Genomic DNA, 17,159 nt, shown 5'->3' on the forward strand with positions numbered 1-17,159 from the left:
AAGTTTCTCAGTGTCTCAAAGGTGCGGAAAATGGGTACTAACGTTCCTCGCCGTAGCTTTCGTTCCTCGTCGTAGAATTCGCACCCTGCTCCTTTCTTTAACGACACTCCTGTAAGCGCTACAAACATGACGGCCTCGTTCGACTTGCATGCAAAAATTTTGCAAGCAGCTACAGTTTTGCGCAAGTGATGGAGCACAACTTGAAAGTCTGTGCTTCATGTTTTGTTGGTGGTTTTCGTTTCAAAACCGCTTATGATTTGCTTGCGCGTGTACTCTACGCCATTTTTGTCGGAGATTATGGCGATCAACTCGCAGGTTTGTTTTTTATCCACAGTATATCTCCGCGCTCTTCACCCAACGCTATTTGCAGATTGACAGGAGCTTGTGACGATGCGAGACTACCCTGAGACGACCCTCAAAGTCCTGGGAGTTTCAGCGCCAGCTGTACACTCAACATCGCTCTGCTGATGATAAGATGTTGCGGTAGGAACTATGTCGCAGTAACGTGTCATTCATTCGTACAGAGGACAGACAGCCTGTTGAAGTAATTTGTTTATTCGAGAGTGCTTGTTACGGCCTTGCTTTTGGAGGAATGTGTGCTGATGCGGGTAGCATCCAGCAGATGTGATTTGCTTGTGAACCACGTGTTGCGAGAGTTCTGTGGTTTGATGGGTTGGTTTCCTACAAGTTTTTTTCGATCGTACCATGGACAAACTGCCTGGCCGTGAGAGTGCCTGTGTGGAAAGCGTCCTCAGGAACGGTTTGACTATCAGCATGGAACCTGTTGCGGAGTACCCGGGTTCGAACCTGACCGCGGCGGCCGCGTTTCGATGGAGGCAAAAACGCAAGATGCGCCCGTGTGCTGTGCGATGTCAATGCATGTTAAAGATCCCCAGGTGGTCGAAATTATTCCGGAGACCTCCACTACCGCACCTCTTTCTCTCTTTCTTCTTTCACTCCTACCTTCCTTCCTTCCTTTACGGCGCGGTTCAGGTGTCCGCCGATATATGTGATACATAATTAAATTCAAAGGCGCCAAACCATACGCACACACACACACAGGAGAAGAAAGAAAGACGAGACAGGGCGCTCTGTCCCGTCTTTCTTTCTTCTCCTGTGTGTGTGTGTGTGTGTGTGTGTGTGTGTGTATGCGTATGGTTTGGCGCCTTTGAATTTAATTATGAATAACTACCAACTAGCCCAACAACAAGTTCTTCTACGATATATGTGAGACCGATACTGCGCCCTTTCCTTTCCTCAAAAACCAACCAATCAACCAACACGTTGCGATAAGAACGGAGATACCGAGCCGAAACATCTGCCGGTGCTGAGCGTGTTTTTATGTATACCATGCTTTCCCGGGATGTCGGCTACTACTTTTTAAAAATAGGCTTTTTGAGGTAAAAAAAAAAAAATTGCGGCGTAGCATTAGCAGTGTCGGTGGATATCGAAAAACAGACAAATCCCGTGAAATGCTAAAGTGGTGAGCTAAATTCTAATAGTTAACTTTCCAACTATTACAAATAGGCACATAATTGCAATTTGCAGATTTGTGCCCGGCCGTGATTAATAAGCAATATCAGTTTTTGGAATCTGTAAAACGCGATTACCTTTAGCGCTGTGGCTCAAATTATTCGGGCCAATTTTGACGCCATTCGAAAACGGCGCACTTGCGGCACTGCGCAAAGTGGCGTCAATCAAATCGTAACACTTTGTGACGCACATACCACGCGAAAATCTCAACCTCGCCTGTGATCCACTGCTCTCCACTTCTCGCCACTTAGCTGCTCCGGCACGGACGGGGCAGAAACTGTCACGCCGTATGTGCGTCATGGAGTGTCGCTACTTGATTGACGTCGCTCTGGGCCTTTCCATAAGCGCATGGTTTTCGAATGGCGCTTGAAATGACCCAAATTAGTCGAGGCTCACCGGCGATGATAATCGCGCTTTCGGAATTAAAAAAAACTCGTACGGCTGTAATAAAGGCTAGCTAGAAGTCTTTTTTCGCACTTAGGTTCCTCTCAATAGCAGTTAAAAAGTTGGCTAATAGAATTTAGGTAATCACTTTAATGGTTAAAATGATTTCCCTGTTTTTTTTTTCATATGTGTCAGCATTGGGATTGCGATGCCGTAAAAAGCTTCTCTTTACCTTAAAAAACTATTTTAAAAAATTAGTGGCCGGCTTCTCTGGAGCACCAGGTAAATATACTAGGTGTCTCAGGGAACGTGATCTCTAATTTTTAAATATAGGATTTATATGATAAAGATAGGCTTTTCGCGGCATATTAATACCGGCACTGGCGGACATCAAGAAACAGGAATATCATAACTAGTAAATGGAGTAAGTAAATTCTAATGGATAACTTTTTTAACTATTACTGATAGGACCCCGTTTGCCTGCCTGTTGCGTGGTTAACCCTACACTGACAACATCCTTATCTTGAGATCAATGGGAGAAAAGAAATATAGTTTGCGCATTTGTTTCATGCACTTTATAGTTATTGTTTCCACGCGGTTTTCTGGGATTCCTGAAACTCGTTTGCTAAGCTGCCATGCACGTCGCGTTCCAAATTGCAGATTAATAGCAGAATGTAGGGATGTAGCCGTATTGAAGCCGGTGTACTCAGGGGACCGTGTGGAAAGTTCAGTGGTATGTTTCGATGCGTCAATGTCGATCAAGTCAAAAACCACCGTCTTTAAACTTTGCTCTTTCGTTGAAGCATACCCGAGAAACAAGCGGTACTTTTGCGCACAGTCCAAAAAACTGCCACAAATGGGCACATTAGTCGCACACCTGACCTTGTAATTGGTATATTACGAAAGAATACTCCTCGCCTTTTATATGAAATTTGTTTACTTATAGTTCTTGCAGATGTCTTCGCCATTACTTTGGCACTATGTACAGCTTAACGCCATACCAGACAACCTGCGCCATAGCCAAACACGCCTATCGATTTCCGTATGCTTCTTTTATTGCGCGCCTATGTGGACATCGAGTGTAAAATAAAGCATGGAACAAACACCTCCATATGAGGCAGTATCCAGAAACCATTAACGGTCACCTGGCAAACACTGCACTTCTTGTTCTTGTACCTCTCGTTCTCTATTCAGCTTTGAGGGCGTGAGCAGATCTCTTACGTGCACCAGTAAAGCTCGCACGTTACGATACCTCAACTATTCGCGGTGCACCCCGACGCGGGGCCAATCATTAGAACGGTTTACCAGTATGCTCCTATTACCAGCATTCCTCTATGTCAAAAGAACGCCAGCTACGCTTCCAAAATCCCGCTTGCCGGCGTAACTTCGTGCAACTGACATGAATGTGTGTGCTGTCACCTTTCACGGCACTGTATGTATAGGCACACATCATCGCATAAGGGCAGGCTCACGCTGTGTGGATCCTCCACGTCACACACTGTGATCTCACTGTTGGAAAGTGAACGCCTAGCAGTTTAGTGTCTGCTACAGGCTTCTGTCTAATTTTTTTTTTGGAAAGGACGCTGGGTAACCATGCCGCCATGCGTTTTTTGTAATCACTGGTATGTACGAGGGTTCCAGGCTAGGGACTGGCAAAAGTGTTGATCATGTTCGCACGCGCCTGAAGAACAACAGGTCGGTCACCTTCGAAGCAAACCCGACTTAAGATCCCCACCTCCTGCCCATAAACAACTTCTAGGTTAATCTAAGCTCTGTGGTCAAGAGAATCCATGATATTAAGATGATGTCACCACGAACCTACAACATATTCCATCCCTCACAACAATTACATCTTTGATAAGACCTTCTTGCCGAGCATTCCTCCTTGTTTCGATTACTTCACGGCCACCTGCTACGGTGAGCGTTGTTCTATTCTCAGACCGTAGAAGTTGACATTGGGATAATAAGCATTTTATTTGCAAAATCTCCAACAGCTTCGTTAGCCGCCTTTATCTAAAGGTGCCCACGGCTACGGAAAGCGGTTCTTACCGGGGCAAATAGATCCAGGGTAGTGTCATATGGGGGGTCCTCCGTGTACATATACTCGGTGACATGTCTCTGCAATGAACGATAACCAATGAACACTAAAACCGGAGACTCGATATGGCTAAGCCCACCTGTATTGCCTCCTTGGTGATGATGTCCCCGAGTGCGATGTGCGCCATGCGAAACGCCAGGAGTTTCTGCGTCCAGCATGAGAGAAAACGTTACTCTCTCAGCTAGCCTGCTTCAGCCGGCAGTCAAGTGAAATTACAACAAGCCTTTAGCACGCTTTTTATTCTGCCGATAGAGGTGAGAAGTCGCAGGGGACGAGCTGCGCTCCGCAGTCGGCGGGAATTTCAAACAGGCGTGCGCAGCCGCTTCGTGCGGGAACGCAAAGCACCACTCTAATAGCGCTGCTTTTCCGTTGAGCTAGCAGTTACCTTGTGTATTTATAATATTTGGTGACTACCAAGAAATATTATTGCAATTGGCTCTGCAGCGGCACAAACAATAAATATTATTATCAGTCGACCAAAAAAGATGATTCAATTCATAACTTCATTAACGCCGATGGATTTTCTAGAATAACGAAACTAAAGCAAATCGGCGACACAATAGTGATCCATATGCTCGGATGTCGATGGCAGCACAATGAATCCGCCTCGGAACGCTATAAAGAATGCACGAGTGGTGGCGACCCTTCGAGAAGCCAGGAATAAAGTCGAAATAACTTAGTACGATGTGGCTCGACTCGTAAAGGCAAGCTATAACCGATACCAGCGCGTTCAGTTGGTCGTAAAAAGGAAACATTACAATAATAATAAAACAGCAGACTTCGAGAATGTAGCCATATTTGGTCGTATTCCCGAGTCTGCTGATCTCCAAAATCAAAGCTCGCTGCTATTAAACAGAGTTCCTGCAGGTGTTTAACTAGTCCACATAAGTTTGACAGTACAATATTTCCAGGCATTCTGCGAAACAGTCAATCGAGTGTAGAGTCACGCTAAGAATCGCTAAGCCAAAAAAAAAAGGATTGCTTAATGAACACCACCTAGCTCCTTGGTCCCTTTGATCAAACGGTACGACATTCTTCTTCGGGACGTCTACATTTATTATTTGACGGGACTCTCACCCGCTATTCTAACCATTGGAGAATCCTCCAATCACGTAGCAAGGGCGACGCACACCAAAGTAGGCAGTGTTCTTCGCCAGGCTGCGCCTCATGTGTTCATATTGCAGTGCAGTTAGACAGTACATCAGCTTCTACTTCACCTCGGTCTGTACTTCTGAAGACTACAGAAGAATCGAAGATTCGATTCCCTCAAACCCCATTCCTGCCGGAAGAGACACAGCTATCAAAGCTTCTCGAATATCATTCTCTTATCACGGTTACATAAAGCAACTTTTGTAGACTTCATGCCCGAAGACGCGGTTATATCAGAGCTTGGCGCATTACGATCTATTTCCCGCGGCTTATGGGTAATGGTCTCTGCCGCTTGTGCAGTGGTCCCTTGAAAAGACCCCTTCAACGGTTACCTTGAGGTGAAGATATGATCACCTATTGTAGCATTCGGATTCTTGGTGGCTTGGTGGCAAGGCTCAATTTTCACGGCATGAAGACAGTGCTGAATGCCACATATAGCCATCTCAACAAGTCAGCTACTCAGCGGTGACCTGCCCGCAACGAGTAAAGCCCCAGTTTTTCGTCTTCTGCGGCCTTAACAGTATGATGACACAAGACTGTCCACCTAAATTAGGAAGCACAAAGAACCGAAACACACCACAGTCGCTAACTGCCGACTTCAAGACAAGAATGGCACCTGACGCATAACTATCATGCGCATTTGCCAGGAGGGAGGAGAATGAAGGAAAAAAGAAAAGTACAAGGGCGAAAGGCCATCGCTGAAAGCCGGATATCATCAAGAATCAATGATTTTCCTTACCTAAGTAGGCAGCTCTGTGGTGTCCTGCATACTTCTACAATTTCGTAAGTTAGCAGGTATCGGCTGCTGGTCACGATCAAGCGTTGATCAAAGAACGGCATGCAACAACAACTGCATATCGCCCACCCTTTGGAAAATACGAAAGTGAACAATCGCGTAGTTTTTATCAAAAAATAAGAGCGCCGGCTTTATAAGGTGCAGTAAATGAGCGATTCTTCATGATATACAATATTCACAGGTGGAATTTTGTCCTTGTCCTAATAAAAAAGCGTTGCAGTTTTATCCCAATTTTAATCTAATTCTGTTCTTTTGAAGTTAGTGCAGTTGTGAGTATTCGTACCGACTGTTGTACTGGCTAACATTTTGTATTTTCCCGCCCTTGGTGGCGCCAGACTGTTTCGAGCAATCACGAGTTTTGTAACGCGTCTAATTTGTGTGCGACGCCAGGTTTCCGTGTTCATGAGATCAGCCATCTAATGCTTTCTTATTAAAAAAGTGATCAGTCAGAGGTTAGCGCCTGTGATTTGAGCCTTAGGTCTTCTTCCTTGATGTTTTTTTCTCACTACAAATGTCATGTGTTACCGAGTTGCCCTAGAATCCACCCTCCTAAACATTAAATGATGACCTGTGAGCGCTCCATTAAGTCCACAAACTGGACACAGCTAAATTCAGTTTCTATATTGCGTCTGTAATTGGTGCTGCCTAAGAATGGTTCCCTGGTGACCTTAGAAGTGAAGATATGTGAAGCCGTGGGCATGTTTGCAAGTAACTCTAAGCGTACTTTCCTTAAATAACAAAATGCCAGTGAGTGTCTTTATTTCGAGCAGCAGTACATGCGGTAACGGTATACGGTATGCATGGCAACGACCAGTAATTACCGCAGCATGGCGGACGAAAGTTTGACAGGAGATGGTCACATTCGCCTGAACCCCAATCCCTTTCAATTTAACAAACTGTATTGGCCCCCAGGTGCTATTATAGGAGCCAGCTTAATTTTCCCGCCCTTTCATCGGCAGGAATTGCAGGCGTACTTGACGAACTGCAATTCTAAAGCTTATTGATCTTACAGAGCGCAAACGGCGTTCATTGAACACGGAGATATAAGATCGCGGTTAAGCTGCGGCCTGTGAAGAAAGCTAGCCGACAGACGCTTTGTTTACTAACACGACACAAGCGCCATTAATTGTGGAATTGAGTGTTGCAGTGTAGATTTAAAGCTTACCTTGATGTCATCAGTGGCGGTATTCGTCATGCATTTCTCAATGTCCGGTTGGAAAGCCGCCACCTGCAGAAAATTTGGAAAAGGATCACCAAAAAAGTTTCTATAGTTCGTGCCCTATGTAATAGATTTCTTGCTGCACCCCAGGAAAGTGAAAGAATATTTGCAGACTGAAAGTGAGCATGACCGGAAAGGCGCCATGATACGGCTTTGGCTCGTCGATCAATGCGTGTCCTGCAGTGGTCATAAGTGCCTGAGCAAAATTATCCTCAAATTTGTTGTAGGAAAAAGAAATATACATAAAGGACAACTAGTATATGCTCAGCTTGCGACACTCAGGAACCATTGTTTTCAATATAGAAAAAATGAAGAAATAACACTGGCTAATATTTCCTAATAATAATACTGGAGAGAGCAAAGCTTACGAAATGTAGCCTAAACATAGCATAGTCCAAATTTCAACGCAGGGTTAATGTAATCACAACGACTTTTTCGTTTTTTTTTTGAACGCCAGCTTGGCAGGACGTCTGCGTGGTGTTGAGGATTCTAGATTTCTGTAACTATTTATCTAGCAAACTACCAGTATCATAATAATTTCCATTTTTGCAGAATCAGAAATGACAATTCGACTTGTACAGTTAAACGCTATTTCATTCACACCGTTATCTAAGGTTTCATCACCGTCATTATCATCAGCCTGACTGCACCCACTGCAGGGCAAAGGCCTCTCCCATATCTCTCCAATTATAACCCCGTCTTTTGCCAGCTGCGTCCACAGTATCCCCGAAAACTTCTTAATCTCATCCGCCCACATAACTTTCTGCCGCCCGCTGCTACGCTTGCCTTTTCTTAGAATCCACTCCGTTACCCTTAGCGACCAGCGGTAATCTTGCCTTCGCATTACATGCCCTGCCCTAAGCCATTTCTTCTTGATTTCGACTAGGATATCATTAACACGCGTTTGCTCAATCTGCTCGCTTCCGGTCTCTTAACGTCCCCCCTATCATTTTTTTCTCCGTAGTTCGCTGCGTTGTCCTTAACTTAAGCTAAAGCCTTTTCGTTAGCCTCAAAGTTTCTGCCCCGTAGGTTAGAACAGATTGAATACAGCTCTTTTTAGTTTTCTCTTGAAAACTGCTATTCTGATCTCAGAGAACCTGCCATACGCGCTCCACCCCATTCTTATTATTGTAGTTATTACCCTCTCACGATCCAGATCAGCGACCACTACGCGATGGATGCAGCAGATGGATTAGATGATTTTTTATATTGAACTTCATTGGCGTGTTACACTGCTAGCGTAGAGACAGCGACAAGGGATGAAAAAACGTACGAACACGCTGCGTGCCAGCTATGAACTAACTTTTTGCCACAATTCTTTATACGTTAGCTGTTAAAGCAAAACACAAAAACTGTGAAGAAAAACACAACATGGGAACAAAATACAAAGAATTGGCTTTATAGTGAGTCCGCTTGTTGTAGTCATGTTCTGGGTCGCAGGTTGCGCCCTGAATGTCCGCACGTTTATTTCCCTTGTTAAGCTCAGTGCCCAGTGTAGCGAGCTAACGAAATTAATTATGAGCGAACTTCCGCTAATGCCTGAAATATGGAGCATCATGAATTATTAATGTTTGTGGAAGCTTTCCTCAGATGATGTTGTAGTGATTCTATGTCTACTGCAAATAACTGAAACATTCCGTTAGAGTTCGATTTTTATTATTTTTCTATACACTCTACATGCCTCACTCTTCCCATAAGGACCATCTTACCTAAGCCTGCCCATGGGAATCTGACTACTACTTTAGTTGACTAACCTAACTGTAATAGTTCTGCTATAAAATAGAACTAAGTTCCACACGTACAAATATATTTATATGCTTCTTTGTTTAGAAGGAAGCATACAGTCTGACGACATGTACGGGAGCCTTAGAGAAATATTGTTATTCATATTTATATTTTTCCCTGGGGTTGCTCAGTTATTAGAGAAACTTCTTTTTCACACTACTTCTTACTTTCTAGTAAAATTTTCTATCATGAGTGGTGGTCAATTTAGCATTGTTTCTGGGCGTGGTACATCTGCACTGCTTGAGGAATTTTCGAATGAGCTACTGAGAGGATTGAATCAAAATTTTTTTCGAACGTTTAGCACAGAATATGAGCAAGAAAAAGGCACGGTGTTACCCTTAGGAATGGCTGCATCGCGATGTCATCGCAAGAGCGGTGAATTTTTAAACATGTTGAATAAAATGCGGTAAATAATGTGAGAGCATTTTGGCCATCCCTCCGTCGAGCTTCACGTTCAGGTCAGAAAGCTTGAGTATTCACAATGTCGCTGTCAGGTACGCCGATTGAGTGCGCGTGTAATGAGTACACAGCAACAGGTCAGCGAGAAACTGCTCACCACGTCGTCCTCGTCATCGGCGAAGGCCAGGCGGCAGAGGTAGTCCACGCCGCTCGAGGCCAACCAGCTGGGTTTTTCGTACTTGGGCAGCAGATGGATCGTCCACTGTGCCAGCACAAGACACGTGATGCAGTCAGCGCCATATCCGGAGCTTAGCTTTCGAGACACGTCAGAGAGCAGCACAGGGTAAATATTTTTAGGCGTTAGCACTAGAGTTTCCCCGCAGCCGCTTAGCCGTTGTCTGCGAGAGCCCTCTGTGTGCCCACCAGACTGGGCACCCTCGCCTACGCTCCATTGCATAAGCACTGTGGAAGGTGAAGTCCCCGTCAACCAGTCAAGTGATTGCTCGTGTTCCTCCGCGCCTCATCCTCGGCGTGTCGTCTGCTCGTGGCGTACACAGATAAGGTTACAAAAGAGAATAAATCGACGCCCTGAATGTTCCACAAGCGTATGCACGCTTGCGTACGCTAAGCACTACCATTTTGCTGGTCTTTATGGTATTGTTCACAATCGCACATAAAGGGGGCTCTGAAAAGGGAACTCAGTCATGTGGCGGTATGGCTGGGACGCCACTCTACGAATATCCTGCAGCAAGGATTTTGAGTTTTCTTTTGTCAAAATTTGAATTCTAGCGTTTGCGGGCTTCTCCCTCTCTTTTCCTAACTTTTCCATCATTTGAAGGTCGGCGTTGTCCTGTTGGCCCTACCGCGGACGCGCGCTATACTCCCTGGGGAGCAAAGCGACGTCGCTGAATATAATATGTGGCTTAGATGTGAATGGCAACGCAATGCGCGAGTTCATGTGCTCTCCTCAGAAGGTTCTTTAGGGCACTTTTAAGTACAGAGTATGCAATCAGAGACACAGGGATAAGCAGAGCTAAGCGGCGTCATCTTTTTAGAACGGGAACAATTTTTTCAACAAGCCCAGAACTCTAAGATGGCGTGAAGGAGGTCTGAACAAGCCGCCCTTCCTCTATGAGAGTAGAATCAGCAGTATCATTCTAAATAATCGCCACTCTAAACAAATACACAACGAAAAACCCAGTCCGAAGCGAGCGGTCCTTCTTCGAAGGGCGCCGCCGCTCTGGCGACGATATGACAAGATAACAAGAGCTGCGCATATCAAACTTGGAAAGTAGAGTACGTAACGCGAGTGAACGGAAAGGCTCGATCTGAAATAGCGTTCGGCACATGTACATTAGGAATGATGCAATATTTTAGCACACGCTATACCATATGCTCATTTTATACTGGTAGCGGATTTTGCAGCGTCAGAACGTCGCGTCTGCACTCATCACAGCTTTGGTAGCTTCGCAAGGAACTACTGAGACAGAGTATAGATGAATCACCTGTGACCCCCTTAGCTGGCAGATGCTGCAACTAGATCACGTGACCCTATTATGTCATCACAACGTTCCCACCGCATTGTGAGCAAACTGTTCACCGCGGCAAGGTGGTAGGTAGTTCAATTAATGACTGGTCGCGAGAGGTTGCTCGGGAAGAGCAACGTGGGTATGACAATGTGCACCAATGTCTGCACCTGCCATTGCACGCCAGTGGCGCAGCGCTTAACCGTTGCACCACTGTGCACAGAGTGGTATGCAAACTCCCAGCGATCGATAATTAAAGAAAAGAATGACCAATTGCACAAATAAGGGCCTCAACCCATAAACGCTGTCTCGTCATACCCTTAACGAGGAGCTTATAAGTGTACCCTGAAGTTTTAGTGCGCTTGTTAGGCACTATGTCGACCTTGAAGACCCAGCCTCGATCCCAAATTACCGAAGTGCGTGCTCACTTAATTGGCATTTGACACAATCACGCTAAATCATTCCTCATTTTCGACGTATAGACATGACAGGCTTCTAATAAAGGTGAATACGCAGATTTGCCGGTGACTTTAAGATAAGGAGCATGTGCAATTGACACAACTTGGCAACGGAAACGATATTTTATGGGGACTAGAAGAATTAAGTGCTATCCTGCTGTATAACGGAGTATACTTGCGCCAAAAAGTGTAGAAGATAAGATACATAACGACAGGACAGAGCGCAGGTATAGTCGTTCAGTGCAAAACGAACCAACTCGCCCAAACGAAAGCGCAGATTGACATTATCCTCCTCCTATACATTTTTCCAAATATATTTTAACGTGTACGCAGTTCGAGCACCTTGACTGTCAAACTTAGTTACACATCACTGATTTTAGAGTGAAAGCTGTATTGCTCCCGTTCTTCTAGCCCATATCGTTATGCAAAACACCGCTGGGAAAAGGGGAGCGCAAAACAAAAATGACAAAATACTCTTCGCGTTCTTCGGGGTCATGTCGGTTTGCAAAACTGCCTTGGAAGGCAGTGGAGCGAAAAATAAAAATAATGAAACAAAAGTGAAATAAATGAAATTAAATAAAATAAAAACCACAGCAAACAACAGCAGCAAATAACAAACATTAACAACAATAACAAATAACAGCAAAACAAAATAAGGATCTATAAATAAGAATAAAAACAAATACAAATAAAAACACCATAAATAAAAGTGAAGAATTGCGAAACAAAATGTGTACAGAATTGCAGAAAGAATTGCGGAAAGAAGTGTGTAAACATTTGCAGAAAAATTTGAAGAAAGGATTTTGTAACGAATTGCAGAAAGAATTTCAGAAAGAAATGTGTAACGTATTGCAGAAAGACCTGCAGAAAAGCAGCTTTGCTAAAGGTTCGGCAGCATTGCGACGAACCTGCGTCAATTTTTTTTTCACGTGAACCTGCGGGGTTTACCTGTTCGGCGATCTTCTTACACAAGGCCGTGCCTTTGATGGCAACAGGCGCCTTCATCAGCACAAATCCTATGTTGTCTTGTTCTTCTACTCCCAAGACAAAGTCTGCAAGCGAGATAAAGGAGGGCGACACTATTGTCAAGCGCCAGACGACTGCAGGAGCAAGGGTCAGTGACGTTGAGGCGTGAAACCCAAAACTGCTCGGACGAGGTGACGTGCTCGTAAAGAGTGGGAGCAAGGTGACACCAGTCACCGAAGGCCGCTCCTACAGACTTTAGATAAAAGACTGAAACATAGAGCGCATGGACAACATTCCCCATTGGAATTCAGGCGTTAGATCAATGTCGAGCGGTTTTTATTATGTTCTGACCACCATACACATATCGACACAGAAATTATGCTTTGGTGCGCACCTAGTTTGGAGATATACCGATTGTCCGCTCCCTGGAAATATTGCGCCAGAAATTGGAATGACTTGTTGGCGGCCACTTTGAGTTCGATATCTTCTTTTTCTGCAAATTGTCGCATCACCTGCACACACGTAAACAGACAAGAAATACGCCAGCATTACAGCTATTCACTTTTTCAAGGCATTTAAATTATGGCCTTTTCATAACCAAACGTTCTCTTCATTTAACGCTCTTGTGCGTCGTTCCAGGCAGGTTACAGTAGCAATTTAAACTGTTCACCGGTGTTCATCCGTGAACATGATTGATATCTCTTGAAGAAACACTAGTTTGACATTCAGCAATACCCAGCTCATAAAATTGGTTTATAGGCTGTCTGTAGAGTTTTTATAGACTATATTCCTTTCCTAAAAATTCATTGTCGTATTCACAGTCTATGGATAGCAGTCTACTGCAAATGTATTTTGAACCTGATAAAATAGGAGCGGTAAAGCATGCAACCACAGAATAACAGGACACACGCGCTGCTGTGCGTCTGCGTGGGGCTGCTGTTCTGTGGTAGCGTGCTTTAGCGCTACAATTTTCTGGGGTTAAAAAAGCACCAACTACCCCCAGAAGAACTTTTAATGAAATTGCACGGCCGTATATCTATGGATTGTCAATAAGGTGCCTATTGACTAAGTGATAAAAGTCTACGCAGAGCCTACAGGCTGTGTAAACAAGTTTTTGTAATGGAATAGGAAAGTGCGCAACACTCTTCGCAAAAAGCATGGATCATAGTATGTTAAAAATGAACATGTTTGCTCTATGTCGTGTAAGTCGCTAAACTCATTGCAAGCCAAACTCTGCCTTGTCTGTGGTCTGTAATGAGTGCTTAGCGCTCCCTATACTCGCGGCGTTCCGACGGCACGGCCCCCTCTCCATTTCCGTACGCGTAGCTGTGCTTCGCTTCCTCGCCTGAGTGCACTCTAGAACGATCGCTCCTCGGGACTATTACCACCATACGCTTGAAAGCTGTGACGAAGGGTACACATCCCATCCCCACTGGTGCACCACGCTCGCTTCTGTCCTCTTCCCCCCTCCCCCCATTCTTACCGCATTACCACATTCGCAGTGCGACCAATCTTTTACTGGTCATCGAGCGCCGCCGTAAAGATACAGAAAATTTCTGTAGCCTGGCAGAAGCGGCTGCCTCGGCGTTAGGTGTCGTCTAGAGGCACCAAGCCGACGGTAGGCAATTGGCTGGCGTTGATCACTGATTGCATTCGAACGTAGTTTTTGCCGTTGATTGTCCGTGTTGCGACTATTATGTATATCGGGAAGTAACTGGGCCAGTTGGTGCGTGATTCGTTGAAAAATAGGGCACAGTGTAGCAGGACACAGACAAAAAGATGCTCGCTCACCGAGCGTTGCATAGTAACTGGCGAATTAATTGCCTGCTCGGAATAAACGTAGCAAGCATTATCTAACCAACCATGGCTTTCTTTATATTTTAGATGATGCTTCTTCTATTTATTGCGAGCGAGCAAAAAATTCTTTAGTTACTTAGCGCTGTGTGTGTCTTCTTGTCTGCGTCCTGTTACCTTCAGCTTTGTTTTGACAGGAAGGATACTATCATGTTAAGCATGAGTGCAGTGTGCTCTGTACAAGTGCGCTGTGTACCTTTTCGGCTACAGATTCAGGCTGAGAAAAGTGTTTTCTTTGCGTACGCACACCTAAAATCAGGAAACGTGGACGCGTGTTTTACCGCGGCAGGAAACTAGCCGTTTTAAGTTCTGCTCCTTGCATACCCGCTGCTGTTAAAAATTCTTCGGCACGATTGACATCTTTCCTGCCTACAAATGGACGCGAGCTGCTGAAGCTCAAAGCGAACGCACAACCGCATTTATTCGACGGACTCCCGGCGTATTCGTCGAACCAGGAATAGAGAGCTAGGCAGATTAGAAAACGGGAAAGTCACCAAGTGCCCACAGCTGACCATGAGGCTGCGGGTACTGTGTGCCCACCTTACGCCCCAGCCTCTCCGGCAGGAGTTGCTGTTGCAAAAGGTGTTGCGAATGAAGGTATTGCTATTATCTTCAATGGACAATTGTGCTCTTGTTTGTCCGACTTCTTGTGTGGTGCGTTTCAGAATGTCTTATCAGCCAGCCCTGCATACAACGCTATTGTAGTAAACTCTTTATAGCTTTGAGCCTTGAATGACAAGCAGCAGTCAGTGAAAGAAGCGCAGAAGTACGGAGAGTTGAGCTAGTTGGTGCATGGCAGGACTGAACAGCGCACAAAGGTTTGTTAACGTCCCAAAGCAACTCAGGCTATGAGGGACGCCGTAGTGAAGGGCTCTGGAAATTTTGACCACCTGGGGTTCCCTAACGTTCACTGACATCGTACACTACACGGGCCTCTCGAATTTCGCGTCCATCGAAATTCGGCCGCCGCGGCTAGGATCGAACCCGCGGCTTTCGTGTCAGCAGCCGAGCGGCATAACCACTGAGCCACCGCGGCGGCCCACTTCGCAGATCAATACCCTGCTCCGGTGCTACTACTGCACGCTGCCGGTCCCGCGTCCTTCTCTATGTATCTAGTGAAGCAGCGCAATGGCACAAGGCCAAGAGAAGAAGAGGACAAACACAGGGCTGATTCAGCGCTGTGTTTGTCCTCTTCTTCCCTTGGCCTTGTACCGTTGCGCTGCTTCACTAGATATGTCAGACCAACTCGCCCACCAGTTCATGTTGTTTCTCTGCGTCATTAACTTATTTTTTATTGGTACTCCAAAATTTGCTTCCCGATATGCGGCGTAATTTTGCTCCTTAAATTGCAGTCAACTTTGTTAGAAGGCTTCCGATGCGTTGTGTTCTGAACAGCTTTTAGATGGCATGCAAGGCAGGCTGAGATCATTGGTTGCGCGTTAAAAGAATGAGAAAGCTTCTTAAGCCCCGTTGGTCGTGCATGTTGACCGTTACAGTTCTCTACGCATAATTATCCCAGACTATCAGCGCAGTTATTTTATGTGCTGGCGTTTTTTGTGGAAGGAACTTTAGAATTTATGTGCAGCAAAGGGGCAACACGCATCATCATTAAGTGCCTGTAAACGGAGATTCACCAGCTATTCTAAAAGCTGTATAGATGAACTTAAAACGTGCTATATAGGTACGGCAGATAAGTTTACGCTGTCCGCCTCAGCTAGAACAGCGACTGCTAGAAAAAAAAAACTTTTAGGCGATCCTCATTGGATCGTTTCAATGCGTTAGCAGCGATAGGTTCTCTATATCAGGGTAGACACAATAAGGTTCGTTATTTTCCAGGCGGCACACTTATGTTGGTTGCATCCGAGGTGAACGCGTAAGTTCATTACATCCGAGGTTCAGACACGAAAGTTTGTTATATCCCAAATGGCTTACTTAGATTCGTTACATCCGAGGGTAACAAATTAAATATCCGACGTTAACACATGAACGTTCCTCATATTCGATGTGGCACACTTAGTCACTTAGGTTTGGTATTTCCGTGATTAACGCACTGAAGTTCATTATATCCGAGGTCCATTATATCTAATCCATTATAGACCAAGGTTAACACAAGAAAGTTCGTTATATCCTAGGTGGCATACAAGAATTCGGTATATCAGTGGTTAACACACTAAAGTTCACTATATACTAAGAGGTATATAATGTTCGTTGTATCCGAGGTTACAGCACCAAAGATCCATATATCCGAGGTGGCATACTAAGGATCGCTATACTCGAGGTAGTATAATAAGTGCGTGTAGTTGGTGTACTAAGTTCGTTCGTGGCCTTTCGACTGGCTCCTGAGAGACGGCGGTTACCATTACCACTTGCAGACTCTTCTAATGCTCACTCATTAACAAATCATATACTTTCGATCGCGGATTGTATGCACGGGCACACGCAACCAAAATAAACAACTGGAGGGTTTGCATCGAGCGGTGGCTACTCTGGTAACGACGCCGTATCCGTCTTGCCGGACCAATAATAAATGAATTTCAAGCATCTCAATGCTCTGCTTTCGTGGACGTTTCTTTCTAGCGGTGTTTGTTGGGGGCCAGTAGCGAAACACCGTGCTACTCAATGGGAATATTTTCGTTCGAAAGTGAGAAAAAACTAAATAGTGCGTGAGTAAGTGCGCATAGGTGTTGGTTCAGATTGCCTACTCGTCGATGTGTTATAGAATTCGTCTTAAAAAACGCTTCTTGCGCTCTAGCCTACTCTGACGGTCATAGGAAACCAAGAGGGTGAAAAAGAGTAATTTTTCTGCTGTAATTAGATTTTTAGCGCCATACAGCACGTAGTGGAAGCCACACAACGAGAAGAACTTGTCCATATTTTTTAGGCAGGAACAAAGCACAACATGTGTGTAGGCTAGGCCATGATTACGTACTCTACATGTTCTGCATGACAAGGGACAATTTATCCTCTTAGTGAAAATTCGTTCAGGAGGAAG

The 17,159-nt window shown here is 45.0% G+C and overlaps 1 protein-coding gene across 1 annotated transcript in view; it reads right to left on the reverse strand.

Annotated features, from left to right (window-relative positions):
• LOC149370530 (uncharacterized) overlaps positions 1-17,159 on the reverse strand; it is a 108,961-nt gene that overhangs the window by 57,766 nt on the left and 34,036 nt on the right. The window contains exons 6-11 of the mRNA XM_089577946.1: positions 12,708-12,825; positions 12,296-12,399; positions 9,521-9,625; positions 7,126-7,188; positions 4,095-4,160; positions 3,967-4,035 (exon numbers count right to left, since the gene is read on the reverse strand). Coding sequence (XP_089434072.1) covers positions 3,967-4,035; positions 4,095-4,160; positions 7,126-7,188; positions 9,521-9,625; positions 12,296-12,399; positions 12,708-12,825 — 525 coding nt within the window. The remainder of the gene's footprint in view (positions 1-3,966; positions 4,036-4,094; positions 4,161-7,125; positions 7,189-9,520; positions 9,626-12,295; positions 12,400-12,707; positions 12,826-17,159) is intronic.

Source organism: Amblyomma mixtum, chromosome 1 (assembly GCF_055824585.1).
Source record: "Amblyomma mixtum isolate Tamu chromosome 1, ASM5582458v1, whole genome shotgun sequence".
Taxonomy (NCBI): domain Eukaryota; kingdom Metazoa; phylum Arthropoda; class Arachnida; order Ixodida; family Ixodidae; genus Amblyomma; species Amblyomma mixtum.